This window comes from Scophthalmus maximus, chromosome 18 (genome assembly GCF_022379125.1).
Source record: "Scophthalmus maximus strain ysfricsl-2021 chromosome 18, ASM2237912v1, whole genome shotgun sequence".
NCBI lineage: Eukaryota > Metazoa > Chordata > Actinopteri > Pleuronectiformes > Scophthalmidae > Scophthalmus > Scophthalmus maximus.
In genome coordinates, this window is record NC_061532.1 from 4,944,429 (window position 1) to 4,970,828 (window position 26,400).

General features: G+C 42.0%; 2 protein-coding genes and 1 long non-coding RNA gene across 5 annotated transcripts in view; 1 reads left to right on the top strand and 2 right to left on the bottom strand.

The window, feature by feature from the left end:
• Window positions 1-551: 551 nt before the first annotated feature.
• On the bottom strand, window positions 552-7,228 carry sccpdhb (saccharopine dehydrogenase b). 2 transcript variants are annotated; one of them, XM_035617597.2, is made up of 12 exons: window positions 6,868-7,190; window positions 6,260-6,372; window positions 6,056-6,136; window positions 5,757-5,886; window positions 5,578-5,627; window positions 5,054-5,184; window positions 4,302-4,419; window positions 2,750-2,869; window positions 2,367-2,423; window positions 2,017-2,128; window positions 1,613-1,694; window positions 552-1,465 (listed from the first exon to the last, which is right to left on the bottom strand). In XM_035617597.2, the coding sequence occupies exons 1-12, from the start codon at window positions 7,064-7,066 to the stop codon at window positions 1,366-1,368; spliced, it is 1,293 nt and encodes a 430-aa protein (XP_035473490.2). In that variant the 5' UTR covers window positions 7,067-7,190; the 3' UTR covers window positions 552-1,365. The 2 variants fall into 2 exon arrangements, with proteins under 2 accessions (XP_035473490.2, XP_035473491.2); XM_035617598.2 differs by lacking the exons at window positions 552-1,465; window positions 1,613-1,694; window positions 2,017-2,128; window positions 2,367-2,423; window positions 2,750-2,869 and adding an exon at window positions 2,876-3,182 and having other exon boundaries at window positions 6,868-7,228.
• Window positions 7,161-26,400, top strand: part of LOC118290151 — a 34,461-nt gene continuing 15,221 nt past the window's right edge. For both annotated transcript variants that reach the window (XR_004786348.2, XR_007030069.1), the window contains exons 1-3: window positions 7,161-7,277; window positions 9,364-9,625; window positions 10,409-10,524. This is a non-coding gene — a long non-coding RNA (uncharacterized LOC118290151). The remainder of the gene's footprint in view (window positions 7,278-9,363; window positions 9,626-10,408; window positions 10,525-26,400) is intronic.
• cnstb (consortin, connexin sorting protein b) lies at window positions 7,782-25,119 on the bottom strand. Its single transcript, XM_035617601.2, has 11 exons — window positions 24,893-25,119; window positions 20,747-21,322; window positions 19,297-19,406; window positions 17,248-17,278; window positions 15,609-15,695; window positions 15,383-15,491; window positions 14,707-14,728; window positions 14,549-14,618; window positions 13,828-14,099; window positions 10,294-10,438; window positions 7,782-9,617 (listed from the first exon to the last, which is right to left on the bottom strand). The coding sequence occupies exons 2-11, from the start codon at window positions 20,832-20,834 to the stop codon at window positions 9,409-9,411; spliced, it is 1,143 nt and encodes a 380-aa protein (XP_035473494.1). The 5' UTR covers window positions 20,835-21,322; window positions 24,893-25,119; the 3' UTR covers window positions 7,782-9,408.

Sequence of the window (26,400 nt, forward strand, 5' to 3'; positions counted from 1 at the left end):
GTCATTAATAATCAATTATTTGTCTAAATCCCATCTCAAATCCACCGGCCTCTCTTTAAATTCATGTTTATGCTTTTATTCCAAGTTTGTGAATGTTTCGAGAGTTACGTAACCTATTTATCTTTGCACTTGCATGTCTTTACACAGCAATGAATCCATTTTTTGGATTGTAGTTCTGAACCAGCCTGCAGACCGGGAACATTTGCTGCTGAGGGAATGATATGATCCTTAAGAAAACTGAGAAAAACATTTGATTCCATTTGGACGAAGTTGCAAAGGGTTAAAAGGTAACATGAAGGAGTTTTAGATATTCATCAGTGCACAGTTAAACTCTCTGTCTGTGAATGGAGACAATTTAGTAACTAAGACGTAACGCAGATAATCAGTGAGGTAAAAGGAGAAACAACTAAAGGCTTAGAGGAATCGTCGGAGCTGGTTAACATCCATGTTCATGAGCAACATACACAAATCAAGGTGCATGCTTACTCTCCAAAAAACATCCCAGTAAGCACTGTAAAATAAAATAAAAAAAGGAACATGACACTCTGAAGTTCTGTTGGGAAAATGTTTAATAGACTGAGGTTGAGCTGTTTATGAAGAACATGCTGCACTATGTACAGGGTCCACCAGCTGAAGACCGGTCGATCAGCGGGACAATGACCCCAAACTTTGACAAAAATCTAGTGCACAATGATTTCAAACAAAGAGAGTGGTCCAGCCAGAGCACAGATCTAAAGCCAGAAGAGATGTTCACACCAGACGTCCTAAGAAAATGTCTGAGCTACAGCAGCTCTGTACGACGACTGGTCCAAAGTTCCTCCTGATCGTTCTACAGATTTGATCCACAGCTACTGGAAGCTCCCATTTCAACTTAATGTTTCTGTTTTGTTTTTTTTACATTTCAAGCACAAAATGTACACTATCTATGATTCATAGTCTAATTAAGTCTGATAAATCAAAAGTTTGCTTATTTTCACAAAGGTCACAGTGTGGTGAGGGGAAACTTTCAAATTTTTAGGGGGGTTTTTCGGTTCACCTACTGAAAACACAAGGTCCGGACTTACAGGTTTTTTTTAAAAAAAAAAGAACGAAAAGGAGTTTTAAATAGAATAGTTGGTCTCAGTGGGCGGAGGCAAGTGTCCTTGATCAGGCGCAATGTAACTCTCGCTGCACCAGTGGTTCTGCCAACTGCTGCCACAACACATCAGAGAGGTACTGCTTAACTGACAAACAGTAGATGCAGGATTTAGGGATTTTAGATTGACAATCACTTCAAAAGTTGTCACGTTGACTGGATGAAAGGTTGAGCAATGTCTCCAGTATTAGTACAAATACGTGAAAGTTACAGTGGTCACTGTAAAAGGGCTACTGGTGGTCTCTGACGGAGAACTTGATGCCGTGGTTATGGAGGCGGTCGATGAGACTGGTTTTATAGAAGGCGGCTCCAGGAGTGTACACCCCTCCCCTGTGAATGACAAGAGAGACACAAGAGAGAGGTTAAGAGGAAAGGTGGGATAATATTTCTATAAAAGAGGAAAGGAACATAGAGATGAGACAAAAATACCAAATCTAAAGTAGTGGAAGCTGAGGAGAAGAATCACAGACTACTGACCTCCTGGGAAGTGAGTGCAATTCATTCAGCAAGGTGACAGCTGATTGGACCATCGTGGACACTGTGGCTACGTAACCAGGTTCTGTCAACACGGAGAAACACACGGGGAGCAGAAAAGTTGCACAAAAACAAAAACTGCATCGACAGCACGAGGAGTCTGGTGATATTTCCTGTTTTTATCTGACTGTAAACCAGATCAAACCAACAATGAATGTCTCCTACTATCTAGAGTATTGCCTGTGCGTCCACAACCGAATCAAGGTACATTCTTTATACATTTAAAAAAAAGAAAAAACAGTTTTAGAAAAATGACATAGTACTTGTTTGACCTCTCTACCTCTAGTGAACAATTACTGATTTTCTATAACTGTACTACAGATTAGCTGAGCGATGGCGGTTGTTACCTGCTCCGATGACCTGAGTGCAGATCTTGGCGTTGGGCCGGCCCTGCGAGGGGTCCGTGTCCTCCGAGTAGCCCTCCCCGAAGAACGTCAGGCTGAAGCAGGTGTCCTCTATCTGAGAGGCGGGGGGACGGATGAGGAGAGAGGAAGTGGACGAGCCGATCGATGAGAATCGAACATGGTTTATCAGCACGACACAATGTACCACGAAACACATGAATACATGTCTGAACCCAGCAGAGATTGTAGAAACATACGTTCTAAAAAAACTCTGTTGTTGTTCTTTGTGCTGTAATCACATACACTAACTATTTTCCTTTTTTTGCTTTCAACTGATTCTGACGCACTCGTACCTGCTTGATGGTTGGACCAGCCTTGCTAAACATGCCGAAGGAGAAGAACGATGGAAACTGTGGAAAAGAAAAAAAGGACCAAAGATCACAAATGATATTCAACACATCTTTACAACATCCATGTTGTTTTCAAACATTTCTCCACTCGCAGGCATCACAGTGTCACAGTTGTTGCCACACTCTGCTGCTGTATTTAGCATGTTCTAGTAAGCCTTTTCAGCTACACACCCACACCTAATTGTGACATCCATCCAGGTTTAAATGCCTGGAATAACATCTTAAGTCAGCGTTGCAAAGCGTCGACAGCCTTCGAATCAACTCCACATTCAAGTGGCTGCTTTTGACAGTAAACGCTACAGTGGTTTGAAGAATGACGGAGCTACCGTGGTGAGGAGCTTCCTGCCGAGGCCGAATTTGACCATGAACCAGAAGAACAGGCCGCCGCAGAACAACTTGACTACGGAGATGAGGCCACCGACCCCGACGTAGGCACTGTACTGGACCTGCGGACAGAGGAGGCAGAGAGAGAGAGAGAGAGAGAAAGAGAACAGGAGAATGTGTACTATGTCAAAAGGGGAAATGAAAGGTGACAAGAGAGGGGGGAAAAGATAAGAGGTGGTAAGTGGTGAGCTTTGAGAGAGAGTATGGGGGAGGAGGGGAATGGCACGGATGACAGATCCGTGCAAGGTGATGAGAAGGAAAGGGAGGCAGGTGAGGGAGATGTACAGTGGATTCAGAGAGTGTGCAGACCACTGCAATTTTTTCACATTTTGTGATGTTGCAGCCTGAAAGAAAAAAATAAATAAATAAATAAGCCTTGGAAGAAGAAAAAAAAGGGAGTGAAGCAGGAGGGGGAGGGAGATGAGATGAGATGAGATGTCAAAAGGGAGTAATGAGCAGCAGGGAGGAAAAAGTGATGAATCACTACAGATGACTCATCATATTACTACTCCACTGGTAGATGGCGGTCTAAACAACATAATGAGATCTCTTCAATACGCCCAGTGTCTCTGGCTGTGATCAAAACTGGGGACGGCTGCTGGAATTGGCTGACCTAGTTACAGGTACGGCGGGGGAGACAAAGGCTTTGCTTTCTGTGGCCAGCGAGCGCAGTCATGCACGGACCCGAGATAAGGAGGACAAGGTGTTGTAAATATTAAAACCTTTTTGTGTCACTTAATGCAGCGCAACAAACGTGTATTCCTCAGGGACACAGATAGCACTCGCATATAAGCGGTGCTTCATTTTTTTCCTGAGGGGTGTGCCAAATTATTGATTACATGGAAATGTGGTAAATTCTTCATTGATCGTACCTTGTAGTTGGAAAGCACAATGAGCTCTTAGATGAGGGGAACATTCACTAAGGGAGAAGTTAACCTGGGAGATTGATTGCAGATGTAGTTTGTGGAACCGTTGTGACCAGGTTCTCCTTTGCAAAAAGGGGTTTCTAACCTTAACAGGATATAGAGTATAATCGTTTATTGCGAGGTACAGCACACCTGACATACATTATTGATGTGTGTGGTGTTTAAGTGTGCAACATGTAGATCACAGATTACAGTTGAATTTGTTCATACAGAAATAATCGATTTTAGAGACTATATGGATTTTGCAGAAGAAGGAGTAGAGAAGTGTCGGAGTGTCATGACACCGAGCTTGTTACAGCAACATCTATCTGAGGTTCTCTAGTATTAGCTATATCAGCTATACTGTTTGATGATGGTTAGAACAAAAACGGGTGAGGGGGATTTCTAAATATTAAAAAAAAGGCAGTTCTGCAAAATGTTTAATGAGGAAGAAAATACATTGCACATTTGGTGGGCCTCAAATTCAACCAGTGTTTACGAGGATAATTAGACATGATTAACTATAACCAATGTAATAATTACTGTAACTGTTGACATGTTGTCTGTACTCGTGTGGTTATAATCTTACTGGTAACTGTTGTTCCTCCTCGTAAAGGAAACGCTGGGTTCTCTTGACAACTGAAGGGTCAGAACCAATAAATGGGATGACATACTGCTCGATCTCCTTGCTGAAAAACACAAAGCCCCTGGACACACACACACACACACACACACACAACACACACACAAAAATTAGAGAGCAAAGTGGTGCACATTTACCAAATCTAACTCTGCCTGCAGCGTCAGCGCAGTAGTATTGGATCTTATTTCATCCATTGATGGATCTCTAAATCTGTCTCCTTATCCCTGCCAGGCCCCCTGTTCCAATAAAATCTCACAGAATAACACTCACTGCTCAACGTCCAAGTGTGCAGAGTTTTTTTTAATACAGTAAATTGCTTTGAACCTTGAGACAAAAACAATGAAGGTGTTCATTGCAAAACTACCACGTTATGTACAATTACATTTCATTAAATTAAATTTAACTTATTTGGTAGTTTGCATTTGCTCAGCAAGCACTTTACTGTACATTAAGGTTTACAAGGTTGAGTAATATTCCCATCATTCACTTTGGAATTAAACTATTAAAAAAATAGGTCAGGAATAAAGATTAAGATATATCAGTTTCACAGGGGGAAAATCTCTCTCTGCTGTGCAGAGGAAACACAACATATCACTTTCTTTAACTTTATTGCTGCCAAGACCCACATTCCAATGAAAACGTTCTTACTCAGAGTGAAGTGTTTTAGCTAGACAGTAATTGCTCAGTTATAGTCTTACCTCTTCTGGACTTTGGCTCCCACTACAGGCAGCGGCTTGTGGCCAAACTTCCTCCTCAGCTGGCGGAGAGAGCCGCTGTCTGCGAAGCCGTACACGGCAGACTGCCAAGTGGCGTCATGGCCGCACAACCCCTGTTCAGGAGTGAGAGCACGTTTAATTCTTACATGGTGCAGGAAACCAATGTTATCTGCTAGTAGTGCCCCTCTATTACCTCACAATAAACAAATGATAACTAAAGTCTATGAAAAAAGCCATACACCGATGCTGACACTGCAGAGTGTGGTTACACTAAAGCAGCCAGTAGCATGTTGTGGATAGTTTATATTATATTTTAAAAATGTATTCAGCTTTGTGTCTGCATTGATATTTTCTAATATCCATTAGTCATATCCTTGATTTGTGCTTTTAGAGTGACAGCTCAAACTTACAGAAGTCATCACTTTACTTTTTAAAAAAGGCTGCAGAAAGAGAATCAGACTACAATTCCCATCATGCAGTGCAGAGGCTGCAGTTGTTCAGGCTACCTCAGGCCCACTGCTGATGTTCAGGAAGCTCTCGACAGCCGTCAGTGTTCCTGAAATCACACACAGTTGAAGACCAAGGTCCAGTTAAAGTTTTATCAGAAAATCAAATGCACGAATGGGTTACACTTTTTAATATTTACAAGATTTTGATTCATAATGGCTGACTTCTGTGTCTTTACCTTTGAAGTGCCTCCGTGTGTAGAGAATACCCAGGTCTGCCGGTATGGAGTCGAAGCCACAGCTGCCGATCACATACACCCCCTTGTCCGAGGCCTTTGTGTGATACTCCAGCTGCATACGTTCTAGGAACTGTTTGGGATGGACACGAATGCGTTTAATTATATATATGTGTACATCATGCACAGAGATGAAAATAATGCGTGATCCCCATTCGACTCGAGGAGCCGTCATACCCGAGCTATAAAACACATACAAATACTGTACAGCTGAGATAATATAGAAATGGACATTTGACTACCTGAGGCTCCCCAGAGATGTCTACGTAGTGAGCTCCATTTTCAATGCAAGCTTTGACCACTGGTTCTCCATAGAATCTGTACTGTGAGGACAAAGAGAGCACTGTTTCAAACACAAGCTCCTGGCGATGACAGTGTTGTGTGGGTTCCAGTCCGATGTGACAACAAATTCTCCCTGTCTCAGCGGGCTGAAAAGGAATACTCACCGGTCCCACGCAGTTGAGGACGACCACACCTTGTTGGCACATGACGGCCAGCGATTCCTCGATGGACACATCAGCCACAATGATCTCAGTGTCCGTCCTCAACTCGGGCATAGCTGACGAAACGGGAGAGGGAACTTTTTTTCACAAGGTGTACAGCGGATAACTCTAATAGACAGCTCAAACCTGATTTCTTTGGTATTCACATTGGACTGAAACTGCTAAAGCCCCACGTACTGAATTTAGTCTGAAAATAATTGTTTAGCTGACCTTATTCCAGAGGTCTACAAACAAAGCTGAAAAGATAAGTTATTATTACAGCTGCATATAATTAATATGGAATCTGTATCACTGTCAAAGTACTTGTTGTTCAGTCACCAGGGTCCAGCTGTGAGCCACTCCGCTGAACACCCTGACAAACTGTCCATTTATAGCCAGCTGGCATATTCAAGGGTCAAGTCAGAGTTCAACACTGTTCACTTCCGGCTACACAACCACCCACAGGCGGCAGCGACGACGGCCCGCACCGCTGCCTCTGTAAGTGCAGTATCCTCTGGCCTGACATTTGACAGTTTGTGCCACAGTCACGCCACCACGCCAAAATCACTCACACAGTCTCTCGGCGGCTTGTTCCAACGTCTCCTCCAGGCGCCGCCTGCTCCTCCCGGCCACGGCCCATTTCAGAGGGCCGCCCGCGGGCTTCTCCGCGGCGCACCGGGCGACTTCGTCCACGACGAACCGCCCCGTGAACCCCGTGGCACCGAAAACAATGATGTGGTAGGGCCTGCGAGAGGTGACAGCCGCCGCCATTGTTTGTGTTTTGGTTCAAGGTCCCGCCCTGCCTGCCTGCCCGGTGACGTTACTTCCGGTCGCAGCGCGCGCTGATTGGCTGAAAACGAACGTGGTCGCGAGGTAATCAACGTACACCTGTGGGAGCCGCGGTGCAGCGTCGTGTTAATCCGCTGAACGATTCGACGGCGGCAACTACGAGATTTAAACTGTCCAAGAGCTGCAGTGGCACGTATGTGGAGGGTTATTTAATTAATATCACATTTAAATGTACGTTTTTTTTCATTCCACTAGTTTGCCATTCCACCATTTACTGAATCTTGCAACCCAAGTGGCGACTAAATGCTCTACTCCGGCAACTGTTCAACCGGAGCAGCCGCTTCCTAGCTAGCCCGAATACCTCAGTCTTTGCTTCAAGTCCTCCTGTAGCCCTAACCCATGCGATATTAACCATGAAGTAGAACCTACAGTCCATGAGTATAACCGAGGTAGTAGTATGTGGTTGAATTTGCTGTAGAAAAAATGGCTGCTCATTCTGAGGTGTGCAGCGACATCTTGAGGAGAAACCTCTGAATTACATGCTCAGAATTTATGACCCTCGAGAACAAGAGTTTAATATTTTTCCCCCAAAAGCTTGATTATCAATTGGGACACTTTCAATTCAAAAGTGGGAGATTACTTCCCCCAACCATGCCCCAGTTAAAGCAAGCCTTAAGAAAAGAAAAAACACATTGGCGAATGTTAATATATTTTTCTATTCCCTCTGGGACACAACTGAACATAAATATTGGAACATGTAAAGGTGTTTTGCAAAAATGCAACACTTGCTGGTAGCCAAATATCCACAGTGACAATACAGAGGTGACGTTCACCACTTTGCAAACATCTGGAGTTTGTTTTTTTGTTTTTTTAAAGCAGTACAATGTTAAAAGAACATGCTGACATTTTCGTTTTTCTCCATTCCAATTAAACAGTTTTACACCAATCTTTTCTGTTTTTGTGTTACTTGAGCCAGCCATGGAACACAAGCGCTGGTCCATAAACCTCAGCTTTCTGGACAAAGTGATACAAAGACAGCCTAATCCATGTAAACTAGATATTAAACCCATGTAAAAGAAGCTTCAATGGAACATGTTAGATAACACAATGGAACATTTAGAGAAAGGTATATGTCATTATGTACGCTTTCCTAATTTCTGTTCTTAATTGTTGCCTTTTTTTAAAATTAGAGTGAACACAATCCAAATGTAGCTTGTCAATGCATCAGGCTTTTAATGTCTCGGTGTTACTGTCTGCACACAGCAAGAGACAACTGGAAGTGATGCCAAATCCAGATGTCAGACTTTTAGAGTGCCCACTAAATGATGAACATGAAAACATAGAGCACCAAAAGTATAAACACAGGACAAGTGAGTTTTTTTTTTATCCCCAGCGGCTGCTGAATTACTGTTTTGCATACTGCTAACCATGATATATAGTGTAATTACTTAGTAGACCTTGATTCTGTGCTTCTTCTTTTTTTGATAGGACACTTTGTAACTGAATATCAAATTGAGTGCAATGATTCTCTTTGAACTGGTCGTGTTCAGATGATAAGAGGAATGTCAGAATTGTATTGAGGTAAACAGTCTCATCTCTATCTGGTGTTTCAGAATAATATGAATCGTCGTTGTTGTGCTGTGCGTACGTGACTGATAGACACGGGTCAAACGAGCAGACAGGGATGGTAGAATAAGGTTAAAATGAAGTAAAAATCAGCACCTGGTCCATTAATGTTAAAAAGAAACCAACACACACCATTGATGCTAAAGACCACTTCTCATCGTACAAAATATAAACCACCAGAAGAAGAGCCTCTGAAACAAAACACACATTTATCAACAGCTACGACTGAGGGAAATACTATACTACATCTGATAAAACTACTTCTGTTAAAATATAAATATGGCTGAGAGTTGTGAGCCCTCCAGTGTGGGTTATCTGTGAGGTTCAGTTTTGAAGATGAAGCATCCACACAGACGGTAGAAAACAAAGAGGTTTTAGTTTTAAACTCTCGTCCCACAGCATGCACACATGGTCACGTTTTTCTTCTGAGGTGAAGAAAGTTGGACAGTTTTTCAGTGTGTTGCTCTGAGCACCCGATCTTAGTCTGTTTGCACAAGCAAGTCTCTTTTCAGCCACAAGTCCAGTGACTGAAGGAGAAATCATAGCTTTAAACACAACTCTGGATGGCGGCGTTAGATTGATGCCTGTAGGTCCCACGTCTGTGCAGTCTCTCAACTCGGGATGTCTCTCATCCTCTCTAACTTGTTTCACAGTTTCCATTACAGCACAGGTGTCTGCAGAATGCAGATGGAACTGCCTCAAGTCCGCTGGGGCAGCCAGAGACTTAGCCCGTCAAAGAACCTCCTGGCGTTTGCGACGTAGAAGTTGGCGTTCTGAGTGAAGTCGGTGCAGATGTTGGAGTAAGTGTCCACCAGGGTGCAGTAGAGAGCGGTCCCGCCTATGCTGATCACCACAGTAACCAGACACAGCAGCAGGAGGATCAGGCAGGAATCTCCACCGACCTCATCTGAAGAAGTAAGAAATACAGCACAAATGTAACGCACTTCTTTATGAAGTCAAAACTGTTTACCGTACAGATGAAGCAAATAGATTTCATCAACTGCAGCCAGTGTGGTTCCATAATTAGAACCCCTCCAGTCACGTTTTAAAGTATATCAAAATAATCTGCTTTGTCTAATGTTTTGTTTAACATTGTTTACCCTAAAAGAGTTTTAAAAAACTCTTTGAAATGGGGCTGGAAACCATCCTATCTCTCTCAGGAATTCTGAGACTATGAATATTCATGATATGCAAATAACACAGGCCGCGCGCCCCGCTCACCACAGCTGCTCACGCTAGGTTGACCGGTTGACCGCGCAACAAGATGGCTAGCCGCAACATCGGCGAGATTCAGCCTTAGAAATTTTCACTAACTGCTAATGCTAACGCTAACTGCCTGCTGACACCTGGAAGATTTCTGGTTTCTTTGCCTACATTTGCATGTTCGACAGTGATTGGTTTTCTGTATTTGTGACGTACCAAATCTAGCTTGCAAGGATTTGTTTGAATTTCAAATTGCAGAGATGTGCAGATACAAGTCCCTATAGTCAATACCAGACATTTTAGAGGACAGAAACGGAAGAAAAAACATTTTTTGTTTCGGGTCATGAATGCGTTAAGAATACAGAAAACTAGAACTGAACCTTGCTCAATGCCGTCCTCCGGTTCACTGAAGCGAACTTTGCGTTGGGAGTTGAGTTTAGTTTCAGTGTTGCTGGGGGGAGGCAGTCCGTCCAGTGACGCTCTCCTCCTCTTCAGGATGGAGACCAGACCATCAGGGGAGGAACTCTGCAGGAGCCACAGGAGACACAAAGGGGTTTAAAGGATGACGGGGGGGTCCAGCATCTGATGAGAAGATTGCATCAACATCTTGGGTAAGTACAGTAGCTTTGGCACTATTCCTTATTTGTATTATTTTCAACAGTCCCATGAAAAGCCTCAGAGTAAAAGTAAAGTCGGCCTACTTACAAATAATGTTGCACAAAGTAGGAGGTTAAAGTGGTTTGTAACGCCTAACATATAACAAGAACCATATCCTTACCCCTCTGTCCTTGTGTTTCCACCTCTGCTGTCTTATGATTAAAAACAACGACAAAGTGCCTCAAAAACCTCTAAAAACGGAATAATAGGACAATATATTTCTAAAGGAGATCATGTTGCAAAACCACATTAGATAAATAAATGCAACAAATACACCACACAACACAATCGCTGGTTCACAGTGAGCAGGCTTTATCTGCAGGCTAATGTGAGACCCGGTGTATGTTTGGTATTAGTCAACAGAAGACCAGGTTTTATATGAACTGGAGCTGAGCCACGGAAGCTCTGCTGAGACGAGCAAACATAGATCTGCAGAAGCGCAGGTGTGAAAACACAGAAGCATAAATGATTTGTTGGAAAAGACAAATCTGACTTGGGTTAACAAAAACTGTTTCTGGTGTAAAGCACAATTGAACAAGCTCAGTATTTAAATTGACCCAAGTTAGAGGGAGGCATGTTTCCGTGCATGTAAATATTGTTGTTCGTCACACTTGATATCTATTGTCTATTGTTAAAATGCACAGTCAACACCTCCCAACGGAGGTCAGGCCAGAAATTCCTAGAAGAGCCTAACCCCAACCCCTCCCCCAATGAAAACCTTTTGACATGATCATAATCTCTGAAGCAGAGCACACGGAGCAGAAGCAATAACTCACAGCACGATCGTATGCTGACTAGTGAGATGCAGTCATCTCTCGAGCTTTCAGCCTCATCTGCTGCAATAATTTATAGGTCAATTATTCACCGAGGTCAGCCGGTCAATAGCGTGCTGGATGTGTACAGAGGCACATCAGTGTTTAGTGTTTTACTGCCCAGGGCAAAAGTAACAGCCACTGTACAACTCACAATACAAAACACAATTTTCTGTTTTACCACTGGGAAAATTGTGATGTGAAACGGAAATATGCACGGTTTGAGAAATCTGTCAGGGAACGTCTTTCTTCTCAGCTGAGATGTAAACTCTGGTGCTTCTCCATAGATAAGTGGTGAGGTAAGACTACAAAAATGAGTCTGTGTGAGCATCCAAGACAGATTTTATGGTAAATGCTGAATAGCTGAAAAATTGAATATACAGTCAGTGGGTCCGCAAAGTGTCACATACTGTGTCTAAGGAGGCAGCTCCAGATTACACATGGTATAACCACATTGGGTGATTTCAGGCTTTATGATACAGCAGATCATGCTCGTGTTTTCTTATTTGATTAAGTATCACACCCCAGTAATATTTTTTTCAGTTATTTTAGAAATTGGGAAGAAATCAGCGATTTATTCAGGAATATTTGAATCACTGTTAAATTTGTGAAATTTTTTTAATTTTGTACTGTTCTTGGTGAAATTTCAGGAATATCTTTTAAATGTAAGAAATTCAGTTTTATTAAAGTAGGGTATATGAATCACTTTAAAACATGACCAACAGTATACAGCCTTACTGCCCCTTGTGCTTAGGCAAATCAGTGCTTTGACATTAATGCTCACAAATCTTAATTTAGTGTGTTAGCATGTTAACATTTACTAATTAGTCCTCAACACAAAGTACAGCTGAGTATGATTGATCTGACGATGGCACTGGATGAAAAGTCAGGAGAGTCAATACAATTCATCCTGAGGGGAACATGAATGTGGGCAGTAAATTTTGCAGCAATTGTAGTTGAGACCAACATTGTAGCCCTCAGTCATCTATTCTGTCTGATATATCCCATTTGCAGGTAACTGAAGTTACAAATAGTATTTACGGTAAAAATTAGTTCATCTTAATGTAATAACTTTCACACAAGGTGGTTTGAGGTGTTAATGCCTGGACATGAGCTGAGACTATGAGTCCTGTAACTGGAGTCCTACCAGCCCCCTGATGTTGTGCCGGACAAGAAATGAACAGCGGCAAACAGAACCGAATTATGAGCAACATTCAAATCAACAAAGCATCGTAAATAAGGAATCATCTGCAACAGTAGAACGCATCTTTCAAATATTGAATGATTTGTTGTGCCCTCGGGGCTCATTCCGGGGCGTTTTGAAAGGACACACTGTGGCCTTTTCACATATCACACTGTCAACAATGTGATCTATTATCTGGTACATAAACTCATGCCGCCGCCTGCGTCTCCGCTTTGTCCGGCAGGTCACTGTGTCGGCCAACCGAGGAGTGAATAAAGGGCGAGCTGCAACACTCAATGGCTTGTTTTTGAGCACTACCACGTCTTCACGTGTTTCTGCTAGTTCAGCCCTGCTGCTGCTCTTTTTGTCAGATGTGTACATGACTTATTGCCTCACTTTTTGTCCATGCATCAGTAAGACTACAAGCAAATAACTCAAGACATTTTGTTTAAAATAATATAAATGATTCCTTCAGGTTTTGACATATATTATACCGATTTTTTACAGCCCTTGCAATTCGGGCCAACTGGAGATCACCAGGGCTTAATTTCATTTATATCACATTTTTTAAAATGTTTTTTGTAATTAATTCACTCTTTTTACCATCTCCAGAGGGAGAAAGGTTGAAAATGTAATCATGCTATTAGAAAAACTGAAAAAAACTCATGAAATGTGACACAGTATTTACAGAGGAGCCCACTCATGACCCACCGAGTCAAACCCTCACTGGATTACATAACAGCCATGAACCTGATCCCATCATTGTGAGGAGTTCAGCTTGTACTGTTTATTTGAAATGGCTCTCACTTCATCCCCACCTCTGGAACCAGGCCGCTCCAGTTCAGTGTTGGAGCCCGGACATTATTTCTTGGCTCAGGCGCCGACTCTAATGCAGCGTATTTGGCAGGGTCCACATCCCAAGTGGGAAGCCACACCAAGTGAACATGGGTGGAGGATTTTGAACATTATGAAGTTGATGATGATCTCACCAAGGGAACATGGAGGATCTTCTGTGGGAGTGTCCCAGCAAAGACAAAGGGGTGTGGGTCAGAATGTGGAACTGAAACAGTATAATGGACAGTAAAAAACGGAGGGAACAGCGAGAGGAAGGAAGGACAGATGCAGGGGATGAGGGACGGGTGGAAGGAAGGAAAGATTTTAAAAAGATGCCGGGATATAGAGCCAAAAGAGAGATTTATACCCCCACTGGTAATAACAATCAAAGGTAAAGGCAGACAAATGCAGAAAGAGTGGACCCCTACCCCTTCTGTGTGGGACAGTTTGGCAAGGTCCTTGTCTGAAGCCTGTGGGACTCCTGTTGGCCACTCCACCTTCACCTCCTCCTCCTCTGGTGTTACCTCACACAGCTCCTCCTCCTTTTCCACTTCCTGACCTTCGTCACACATCTTCTCTTCTCCTTGCTCCTCTTCCCCACCTTCCTCCTGACAGCTTATCTGCGCTGCAGATGGCGCTGATCCTGAGTTGACGTTTTGCTCTTCTTCTCCGTCCACATGTGATGTTTTGGGATTGTTGACTAGAATGGAGGTGGGACAACGGACATTGGTCATGGCTCTAACTTCGGACTGGCCCTAAATTGAGTCTCCACTTTTCCACTGTCCAAATAGAGTATTTAAGTGATAAAAAGTAGTGAATTTGGATTCTCAATTTATTTTACTGCACCTAGAAATTGCTCAAATACATGAGTTTAAATAATTTGGTAATAGATATAATACTTTGGTGACCAAATACGTGCAAAACGCTGACTCATCAGCCTCAGCTGCACATTGTTTTTTTTAATTCTAATTAGCAATTGTTAGCATGCTAATGTGTAAAACTAATTGTAAATGTTGCACCTACTTAAAATCAGGATGTTAGAATTGTCATGGTTAGCATTTAGCTCAAACCAGAGCCAAAGTACAAGCTCACAGAGCTGCTAGCACAGCTGTCAATCTAAGCCTGGTTTAGGCATTGACACATGTTTACCTTTATCGTGACAGGACTGTAGTGTCAGGTTCTTGATCGGGATGTCGCTCAGCATTGTATTTAGAGTGTTCTGTTGAATCAAACATAATTAATCATTTGGAAAAAGACTGAAATTGATTTATGGGCAGTGTAGAAAGGGTAGGGTTTCCTCTTCTTACCTGCTTCACACTGATGGATGGTCTGAGTAATGCCAAAGAGAGATAGAGACAGAGCAACATCAAGACAGAGGAAGAGCAGACAGACAGCAGGGAGAGAAGTCAGACGTGGTTACTGGTATGTTACTAAACATATTAAAAATCTCAAATATTCTTCAGGCCTTTCATCTCTTCTCCAGCCAAATCAAATCCACCTGCACAAAAATGGCCAAGGGCTGCGATCACATAAAAAGAGAGTCGCACGGTGTCGGTGCAGTGCCTGGCGTCCAGACCTGCGGTATTTGTCTGTGTCTGCTGGAAATGATTATCCTGCTGAAATCTATTCTGTCCTGTAAGAAAAATTGATTTTTTTTCTCCCCAAATAATTTCAATAGAGTATCTTCATGCATTATCAATGTGCTTGGCTCAGTCTGTGACTCCTCAGCATTTCTACAAGGAAAACAAAGATGGAAGTCGATTACAGTAGTGCAAAATGATTTCTAAAAGGTTTCTGTCCAACAGTGAGGAAGGTATGAGCATGCGAATGGCACGAGAGGAGTTTGAGATACTGAGCTGTTTGAGCTCCTGTCATATGAATGGCAGCAGAGGCCTGTCAACATGTTCAATAACAAAGAAATGCTTAAAAGTGGTGAAAGTCTTCTGCTGTTCAGATGACAGTGTCTAAATTCCTGTGCTGTACCTGGGATGTGTCCTACAGATCTGGCTCAGGGTCTCCATGTGCTTCTGACTGACGGTGTCTGTCTCAGCCGTCACGCTGCTCTCAGGGCTCTTCTCTCTCCACCGGCTCTCTGGGAACACATGTACAGTGCAGGTGCACACAAGATAAAACACACACACAGTGAATTGCATGTAGGTTGGCTCACTGGTAATATTTTACGGAGGGGAGAAACTGATGCATGCAATACCCCAGTTTTCCTGCAGGGTGGCGAGGTTGGAGAGCAGGCGCTCATGGTAGAGTTTCTCCAGCTGTAGGAACTGAATGGCCGACTGGTCTGGTAGCATCTCAAGTTAAAGAAACCAACTGAGACATTCAATCAAAATGTTCCTCACTGATGACAGTTTTAGATATTAATTTAAGCTTCACAGTGATTGTTTGGTCAGTTTTATTACACTGCAGCCAATGAAATTCGAAGCCGGGTGTATATTTTGAAAGAAACACGAAGCTCTCACTTTATTACTGGTGTTATATTTTTTCCACAGAGCTAGTTGTTTCTGTAGAACCTACGTGCTGACTCACCAGCAGCTATTAAATAGTGTGACCAGCTTAAAACAATGGTGATGGATGTATAATATAATGCACATGTAATATTAAAATACACTGTGCAGCAGGATTCCTTAAACATTTTTCTCACTAAAATCAATTCATACTTGTAAACATCTACTTCAATTTAAGAGACTGGTTACCCCTTATGCTGCACAGATGCACCTTTTAATTATTAATACATTGTAATTTGTAATCATAATGATTAATATTAATAGAATTAATGCATAATACAAGGCGTGGCAAGTGAATCAAATATGGCTTGAGATGACCTAGAGTTCTGAAGGGGCAACTGAAAAAGTGTTCACTAATTTATGGTCTTTCTGGGTAACAGCATCAGCTAATTATGTAAAGAGGCAAAAAGACAGAAGAAACATTTTCCACTCGCCGGATACCATCAAAGATAAAGAGTAAGAGGAAATGACCCATTAGCCGAGACCAATGTTAATGTAGTCAGTCAGTTTGAGATTCAGATGGTGCATCACTCAAGACCCTTTTCCAAAAAGAGGAAGAAAGGCAATAAAAGTATATACTTTACAACCTTTAGTATTGGATTTGTTACTGCCTGTACTTCATATATGAAGCTAGCCCTTTTCTTTGATAACAGACACAACAAAGTATTTCAGTGGCCATGCTATGACCTCCTTCCCAGTCTGAGACATTTTTCTCGTTCTATCTCACAAAACCCCCATCCCTTTACAGTACACGGATTATTCTCTCCCTCTCTGTGTTAAGTCTTTCTCTCTCTCCCTTACACATAAACACATACAATCCTCTGCGCAGCACGACCGGCCAGCAGCTGTTGCCAGGCAAACGGCACAAACAGAACCAGAGGAAACTACCACTGCAAACCCTCGGGGCTTCGAGCCAAAGCCCAGGCAACACCCAGTGACTGAGGAGACAAATGAATGGATAGAGAATAACAACGACGATGAGGGAGACGAAAATGTGGCTGACAGAAAGAGGATGCAGGAACAAAATATTTGGAGTTTTGTTTCAAATTTTGAAGTCGCTGATATTTCAATGAATAATTTAATTCAGCGCTTACATTTCCATTCAAAGCATCCTGGCTTTCATCAGACTAGGACATGCATTAAAGCTAAACCGCCGTTCAGCCACCACAAATGGAAACACTTTCTCTATAGCATAGAAAACACTGTTTTTGTTCTTTGGGGTTTGTGCCACTGGTTCAGTCACGGCTCGGCTGGAAAATACTAGTGATTGACAAATGTTACAATACCTACAAACTGAGAAATTAGGTCACGGTGTGGTTGAAAGGATACATTCTTCTTGGAGTGAGTAGGCCTCTGCAATCTGTAAAATAATAAATAATAGTAACTGATTAAACAGAACGTACAGTATGTATACTGCACTAATGTGGACCGTTTTGTTTGAAATTCACCAAATCCCTTCAAAGATGAGGGTCACATGGCAAGTCATGTCAAAAGGCAGAGCCATGCAGACGACCTGAGACATGAAGTCACATGCTACTGCTCATGGTCCCGATTACTGTGTCTCTGAGGGCTTTTTTCCCCCATCCAGACACTCTTTACCTTCCTCGCCACCGGTCGACTATATGATTTTGTAAATCTAGAGAAAGTGGTAGTTTCTCCCACTCAGATATGACTGTAATTCCATAACACCGGATAATTTGGGGCTTTAGGACATGCCTTATTCAGCTTTCTTTTTTTATAAGTCGCAAATCCCTGGATATTAAATGATCAATCATTTACATTATTCATCAAGGAATACATCAGCATCAGAGGAAATGTTTCGCATTCTATGTCCCCTCAGTGGCTTATAGTCCTTGCACTCATAACTCATACATAGAGTGATTGTGTTGGACAGAAAAACAGTCTGAATTTCTTTTCTTATTTAACACAGTCGGCCCGGTGGACACTGATTGTCAGGAGCAAAGAAAACTTATCGGGTCATCCCTTCACTGAGCTTATTGAAATGTTAAGAGTCTCCTGAAACAGAGGCTCTAGCTCAGGCCCCCATGTTTGTGTCCCGTTGGTCTGTTCAGGGATCAATCAATGTTGGTAGCAACATGCTATTTACTCATAGATATCAAATCCCTGGTAACTCACTGACCTTCTTCTATCCTCGTACTTAACTAATGATATTTGCACTCGTAGGTGTATTCTATATTTATTTTAAAATCATGACTTATCAAGAGTCAAATCTACCATCAGGGGCAGACGTGCAAACTGACATGAAAGCCTAAAATTTTGTATTTTTAAGTCACATAGACGCTCTCGTGCTGCTTTGATTCATTATTTTGTCTTAAAGACCTCACACGTTGTTTTGGATATCTCAAAATTCAGGCCATGAAATATTCGGTACACCAGAATAGCAGGTGTTAGCAGCTATGACCATATATGGGCCTATGTGTCTAATAGGGTATGAGAGACACTAACCATGTTGCTGGTTTAAAAAGGGGGCCTACATAGTGATCTGTAGCATGTGGTATAACTCACACAAACAGTAATTACTTGTAACTTAAAAATGTAAAAAATGATGCCTAAAGGAATTTATGTAGAAATGAGCCTGATCCTGATTGCACTTCTTTGCCTCTCCTTTTCATTTCCTAGTATGTGATGCAAAACAGCTTTGCCTTTTTTCCCTGATTACTGAAGTTGGCAGCAATGCAAACCAAACTACAAGCTACTCAAGGCACAAGAGTAGCTGAGACAAATTAATCATACTGTCTAAGCATTTTTTTCGAAATCGTAGCCTACCAAGTATTGCACGAGCTACATGAAACCACTGATCTTATACCGTGATCCTTTTCAACTAATCTCAGAGACCCGGCCAGACTATATTTATCGCACCTCTAATTTGCATGTCTGTTCGAATGCTATAATTGTGATGTGAGGCAGGAGACGAACAAAGGAGCAGACGGTTGCCAGTTCAAAACCCTGCACCTGCAGAGTAGAGCAGTTGCATAAATGTCCTCTTCTGCCTCAGTAACAAGTGCTGCGTAAACAATGCGGTTTATAGCGGGTGTTCAGGTTTTCAGACATTTGCATGTTGGTGGTAAAAATCTAGCTACTTATTTCTAAGTTCCTCTGGAGTTATTACTCAGCAAACAAAAACGATAATCATGTCACACAGGAGAACTGTCAGATACTCACTTACTGTAATGCAAACATACAGGCAGATACACATACACACACCTCAACCAAGCCAATCTGTCTGACGAAAGACATGTACTCTCCCTGCACTTGAGAGAAAGAAAATCCTCCCTCCTTCTTTCACACATATAGTATACACACACACACACACACACACACACACACACACACACACACACACACACACACACACACCTGATGCAGGGAGTGTGGGAGCAGTGTGTAGTCTCTGTTTTCTCCGAGGGACTGCAGGGAGGCCAGCAGCTCCGGGCTGAGGCCCAGCAGTCCATCTCCGGAGACGCTTCCTACAAACATACAGCACAAACAAACGCTACAATGAAATATACATAAGATGTTTCAGTTACATTTCGTTAAACTGTACCATCCTTGACGTGTAAACTCTGATTATGGTATCTTTGCTGTATTTCACAGATAGAAATGTGCACTTATTGGCAATTAGGGTTTAATAATTGGCAACTAGTATTGTACATCATATTACTCTAAAAGCTAATGGACAGTTTAGTACTCAACCTGCTTTGATAAGTCTAGTAAAATAATCATCGTATGGACATTAAAAATAACTTTTTCTGCTGTAACATACTGTTCATATCTGCTCTGTAAATGACTGGTCCTGTGTTCACCTTTGTAAAAAAACAAAAAAATATTGGATTGCATTATGCAGCTATACCCTACTAGACACCTGGAATTTACAGAGCTGGGAAATAGTCGAATGGCAAAATATTATTTTGTTTATTTTGTCCTTTGTACAGAATAAACAAAAAACTTTAAAGCGTAAGAGGTGCTAAGCAAAGCATACCGTGTGTGGTGTGTATGTGCGCGTTTTTGTTACCTTAGCATGTTTAGCATTATTATTATCTATTAATCATTTTTACTTTTGAAAGTCATTTCATGCTGTTACTCGTCTGCGCTCAATATTTTACGAGTTTCAATCAGAGTAATGTTATAGCTTGACCGCATAGCTAGCTAGCTATGGCAAGCCTACTGAGAATGCGAGCTTTGTCATTGCTGCTGTTACTAAATAAATGAAATGAATGACATCTTGTTTGGAATTTCTGACATCCAACAGCACAACAAGACATTTTCTCGCCCACTCCAGTTGCTTTTTTTTTGGCACCATGGTGTGCTTGCAACTGCAATGACGTAACCACAACGTAACTGGAGCTGTATAGTACAACTCTTATGTAATATGGCTTATCAACTCCGATTCTACTGTACATCATAAGCATCCCAGGAAACCACGGCTTCCTTACAGCTTTGTAAGCTTTCATCCTGATCATCTTTAGCTCTGTTGTTCTTTTTCCTGGTGCAGTATAGCAGTTTGTTGGAGACTGTACTCCACAGATGGAGCTTTGGAGTTTTTCTGGAAGCTTTCAGTCAGTTCTCTGCAGGATAATGTGTGTTATCGCTCTACTGTGCCTAAGAGATTAATCAAGTCAGTCTTGTGTTGTTTAAAAATTATATATCTGTGAGGGAGTTTATTGAATGAGCTGCTAATGAGTAGTTGACTACTGCATATTTCCATCCACTTTAGATGACACTCCAAAAAAAGCTAGATTCCCTCCAGTGCACAAACTCAAAAAGCAATACAGCAATCATTCATAACATTAAAGAGTAAAGTATTTACCTGTGGTACTTTCCATGAACATCCCTTCCTCTTTCTGAGTAAGCCCAGTGTCGGTACCTTTAGGCAAGCCGGTGTTCTTGTTACCCATCACCTCTGTCACTTCCACAATCTTCTCCTCCAAATAAATGTTCTCCAAAAGCTTCTCTGAGACTCTCTTGTGGGCTGTGGCTGTTGGCTCTTTTTGGGCCCTCAGTAAAACAACATCAAATTCTTCTTTTATGAGAAATACTTCCTTTGAGTGAGACAAGCAAATTACTTTAGGAAGGTTTGTGATGCTCTAAGCTCTCACAAAGTTTTCAAGGGCACTCAAATACTTGAGAATGAGGTCTCGGAAGGGTTGGTTTGTGTTCACTCTTCAAGGAGCATGTGATTTAATCTTCCACCGCCTCCCCTGGGTGGCCAAGAACAGAGAGAGTTGAAATGTCCACCGAAGTCTTCGAAAGCTGAGTTGTGTAGGATGTAGTTCCCAGATCTTGCTGACTTCCCGAAGTCCTTGATGTGGTTAATTTTTTTTGCTTTTCTCTTCTTTCTTAACTACAAGATTCAGCGTAGCTTTCTGTCCTTGTCCTAGGCAAGCTGTCAGAAAGAAAATAGGTTATAAAGAGCACATAATGTATGCCTCATACATGCAGAAGGCTTTGACTTAGGGGGGTAACAGAAAAAGAAGTAAAGAGAAGAAGCATTGCTGGTAGACATGGGAGTTATATCATGTCAAGTGAAAGGGTTGTCTTTGTGTCTAAACCATGACTGTCCATTGAGGCATAGCAGAGTGCTCCCTTTTCAATACGTCCCAGGTTGAAAATAATATCATAGCAGACTATACAGTAGAATTATTAGCGAGGAGTATGTCATACAACAGACACAACCCACTCATTTTAATGCAGCTTTTATGTTAGCAACATTTTTAATGTCCTGTTTAGATTTTTTTCAAGGTCTATGTCTGAGCCGAACCATAGCTTTGGAGAGTTGTCACAGCCCTCTTAGCCATGGTAGCATCAATGAGAGACTTTAGCTTTGAGCTAAATGCTGATGTTGGCTGTTAATGATGGCACTGGATGAAAAGTTAATTTATCCAGAGGGACACATGGATATTTTTACAGAATTTCATTGCAATACATCCTGTTGCGATCGTACTGGACCAACCAGTAGTAGACCAACCAGTAGTAGACCAACCGGCAGACATACTAAAAATATTGATATGATAGGATTTTCACCTATTTTCTGATATTTTATTGACTACAGGATAACTCAAAGAGAAACATTTCACTGATTAATTTATAATGAATTGTTTTAATTCATATGAAATTTAAAGAGGTGAATTTGTAATCTAAATTAAAATAGATGAAACACCTTTCAGATGTTCAGTTTTAGATAGTTTTTTATCAGTTATGCTTATATGCTTATATACAACTGGAATTAGTCTTTTCTGTAAGTTCTAGAAACTCTCATATCTTCCCAAACTATCATGCTAAAAGTAAATGTTCATCCTCAACACACTTAATCATACCCTACCACATATTGCATGAAGTAAAGTGGCAAACATATGAAGTTGAGTCTCCACTTCCAGGTGATTTCCTGAGGTTTTTATCCAGACTAACAATGCCAGACAAGTAGGGGATCCAGTGACCTGCCTGAGGCCATTTTACGTGTTGCTGTTGACAAAAGGCTGACATTGTCAAGGAGGACTGCTCTTTCTTTTGCTCTAAACTGTCCTGTCACTGTTATTATTATCGAGAAAGACCAAACACGTTTTGTCAAGGCTTTGTGTGTTGTTATCTTCCGTTTTCATGCGTCCTTTACCTGAATTCCAGATTTATTTTGTTTTCCTTAAATTATGGCTGCAGTGATTTGGAGGTTCTCTGTTTTTGGGCAGCAGGTACACACACCTGTGTCAATGTGTTTGAGCTTCACCAGTAGGAGCCAGATCAGAAATGTGTGCAGAATCAGTGCAGTTTTATACAGCATTCAAAAAACCATGTCCTCTCTACATTGGTAGGGGAGTTACACAGGCCGAGGCAGGCATGCTCCAGATAAATACACATGTATTTCTGCCTCATAAAACCTATTTTCAGCCTGAGTGGTCTGAGGGCATGAAAGCTGTGTGATGCTATGTGTCCTCACATCATGTTCACTAGCAGTCATGTGAATGTTCTGAATTCTGCAACATGGAATGTGACACAAAGTACAAACGCTAGGAACAGAGACTGACTCACGAGGATGTGTAGCATGAAATTAAGAATGATGCCAGGGAGGCTAAGGCGGAAAATCTGTGTAAATTGCACTAAAACATGTCACGACAGTTATGGCTTTGCCTTTACATTGTGAGGTTTCTCCTGTTAAATTACTAGATATAAACTTAATAGTTTTTCATAAATCAATATGTGGTAAATAACGACAGATCATATTGGTTCACTCTTTATAGGCTACTTGTTTATATACTTAACATTACTGCCTGCTGTCCATTTTGCAAAAGTAAGTTGAATGTCTTTAGGCAGCCATCACTCTCTTACTTGGAGACAGTCAATTTACAAAGAGTATGCTTATTTGCTTTCTTGCTAATAGATGTATGAGAGGATCAACAACACTACACTAGCTTAGCATAGAAAGCAGAAACAAGTCACTACAAGTGGGAAGTCAGGACACCCGGCCAAGACATAATTCATCACATAATCTTAGGTGTAACCACAACCTGTTGTTTTTAAACATCGGCACTACGCAGAGCACATACCTCCACCTGAGTCAAACAATTCTAAGTGTCTGTCAAGATTTTTATGATACAAAAATGAAAGAGCAAAAGGTAAGTAGGCTGATCATTTGCGCTTAACTCTACAAACTCATATGTCATGTGTTCTTCCCTGACCCCAGGCCCCATCCCTCCACCATTTGTGGTGCAAATCGGCTTGGTAGTTTTTGTGAAATCCTGCTTAAAAAAAAACAAACAAACCAACAGAAGTCACAGGTGAAAACATAACCTCCTTGGCAGCAGTAACATGATGCAACATGTTAACTAATGAGTTTTAGAGGCGATAGCAGGCGAGTTTTGTGACCTCGGACAGAGCCAGTCTGACTGTTTCTTACTGTTTTTGCTAAGCTAAGCTAATTGGCTGCAGCTTTCCTACTTGGTGGACACACGTTGATCTTCAACATTTTCACTTTTCCCATTTACTTCTTTAAACTTTGCTCGTACTGATACACCTGCAGTGAAAATCGTCTGCCAAATGCCAATTGCTTTGGAAACTCTTCGCTCCATAATCACACGACGACAACTGTGATAAAAAAATAAAGGAAAGCAGACATTGGTTCAGTATGATCTAGTATCCCTTCAGCATACAAAAACACATTTCAAAAATTGGGACTATTCCTTGAAAAACGGTGCGCAGCGATGTATCAGTTCCCTCCATAAAGTAATGGGATGAATATTGTATAGCAATAATATAGCCTATATATTTTTTAACAAAATGATGCTGTCTCCCCTTCAACATATGCAACAACCCTGTCCCTTGTGCTTGTATTCACACAGCACCCATCATTGAAACGCATTCACACCCAGTCTAATACTTTCCACTGTGGGAAAACGGCTCTTTTCGGTCATGCCGCGGTCTCTCTGGTTGACTGTCACTGCGGGTTCGATTGATTTTCAGTCTGTCTCTCCGTTTGGGACGGGGTTATTCCTCGCACCAGTGGGTGGCCGAGCGCGCGCGTCTGTGCGTGGGGCGCACTCGACATGACGCACCTCGCGCTCCATTACACCTTCTTTCTTTTTTTCCCTGACCACATCAATTTTCCACGAGGCATTTTTTAACAAAACGAAAAAAAATCCTTATGAAAGTGCCATTGTGTAAAGGCTAAGTTGGGGCTAAAAAGAAGACAAGATCACCACGTGCCCCCGATGATAAGAAAATGTAGGTGACCGACTTTACTGCGCTTGCCCTCCTGTCCTCGCCGATAACGTCGCCGTTACATCCGGCACTTGCTATTTCTGACGTGCCACCCCCCCGCGGTCGATCACGACCCTCCCGGTGAGAGGGAGAGGGGAAACCAAACCGAGCTCCCTCCGCCGCGTCCGCGTAACTTCGCGTCCCGCAATGAGACGGAGCACGCAACCCGCAGGACACACTGTGTGGCGGGGAGGCGGACGGCACTCACCGCCGGACGGCGTCCCCACAGCTCCTGCTTCTGGACGTCGACGTCCCGTCTCCCACAGCTGGATCCCGGTCCGCGCTCCGCTCCCTCTGTCATCCGTCCTGTGACGCGCGCCGCTCTGCCGTGCGTCTCGTGGACGGGCCGATCCGGCGGGGGGGGGGGGGGGTTCCTCCTCACCTTGCCCTCATTGCGAGATACGTTCCTACATGTCGCGATGGTTTGTGTATGTATGTATGTATGTATGTGTGTGTTTGTTGATTTATTTATTTATCTGTGCCTTTTTGAGCGTGTGGCCGAGGTCGCCACCTCGTGGCCGATGAGTCACACTGGCTCCCGGCTGGGTTGGTTGCGGGTATGTAACGGCGGATGACGCGGTCATATGATGGCAAGGATAGAACCGGATTGCAAAGGGTCGTGTAGGAAATGTGCGTCGTCTTTTACTTTATTTTGTTACCATTACATTAATATGATATGGATCCATTACATCTATCAGACTGATGGGGTACGTCACTCAGTCATCATATTGACAGTGGTACAGTTTCTCACACAGCACAACAAGTAGTAGAGTGCTTTTTGAGATATGAAGGCTTGAAGAACATCATTTGATTAGTTGTAACAGTTTTTCAGTAAATCCCAGAAACTAATATTACCTGTTAAAACTGTATTAAACACAAACACATTATTCCCCAGTCCATGTATTTACATCGCATTGAAATGAACTGATAATGTAATAGTGTTGTTGTTCCTGTGTGTAGTGTTATGTATATTTTTTATATATCGTCATTTGGATGGTCATATGGAGGGCTATCCTAAATCTATACATAATGTAGGCTCGCAAAGTGATACAGTTTTTGAAAATAAAGTTTGCCCATTAATAACTTAATTATTTTATTTCCATTTTTTTCTTTGTTGTTCCTTTGCCAAATAGGACTAAATAATCACAGCAAATTGCGACAGATAAGAAAAAGTCATATGATATAGAAATTAGTTTTAAGAGATTTGGAGGCGGACACTGAATGTGCTTGTCTTCAGATTTCCTAGCAGGAGGTTCCACGGGTGAAGGGCCCGGACAGCAAAGGTCACCTTTGAATTACAAGTCTGGATCCAGGAACCATTAGCACAGGAACCTGCCACAGGATCTCAAGCAGCGAACAGGCTTCTGGGGAGTTGGCAGTAAGCACGAGATTGACGGCCCTGCAAAATCTTCAAATCTTCAGGTTAATTCTAGGGCTCGGCGATAAAGCAATAATGGTAATCATTGTAATATAAATGTCATTGATTGCAATATATCAAAAGTCCAATACATATATATCAATATATTGCTTATTCATTGTGCCAGCATGGTGAAGAGATTTGTTTTGTGAGTTTAAAACCACAAGTTTCACTCAGAAGTGACATTTATCGTGATAACTATTGATATCGTCTAATATAAAAAAAAATGTATCTTGATAAGATTCTGGGCCATATCGCCCAACCCTAGTCTATCCTAAAACATACAGGAAGCCAGTGAA

What these genes read in the sequence shown, in the direction of transcription:
- cnstb (XM_035617601.2), bottom strand. Translation starts at nt 20,834, where the DNA reads ATGGGTAACAAGAACACCGGCTTGCCTAAAGGTACCGACACTGGGCTT. An exon ending in CACCCTGCAGGAAAACTGGG is followed by an intron (nt 15,492 to 15,608) that starts GTATTGCATGCA and finishes ATGTGTTCCCAG; the next exon opens with AGAGCCGGTGGAGAGAGAAG. An exon ending in ACAGTCCTGTCACGATAAAG is followed by an intron (nt 14,100 to 14,548) that starts GTAAACATGTGT and finishes CCTCCATTCTAG; the next exon opens with TCAACAATCCCAAAACATCA.
- sccpdhb (XM_035617597.2), bottom strand. Translation starts at nt 7,066, where the DNA reads ATGGCGGCGGCTGTCACCTCTCGCAGGCCCTACCACATCATTGTTTTC. An exon ending in GGAGCCAAAGTCCAGAAGAG is followed by an intron (nt 4,420 to 5,053) that starts GTAAGACTATAA and finishes GTGTGTGTCCAG; the next exon opens with GGGCTTTGTGTTTTTCAGCA. An exon ending in GCAGGAAGCTCCTCACCACG is followed by an intron (nt 2,424 to 2,749) that starts GTAGCTCCGTCA and finishes TCTTTTCCACAG; the next exon opens with TTTCCATCGTTCTTCTCCTT.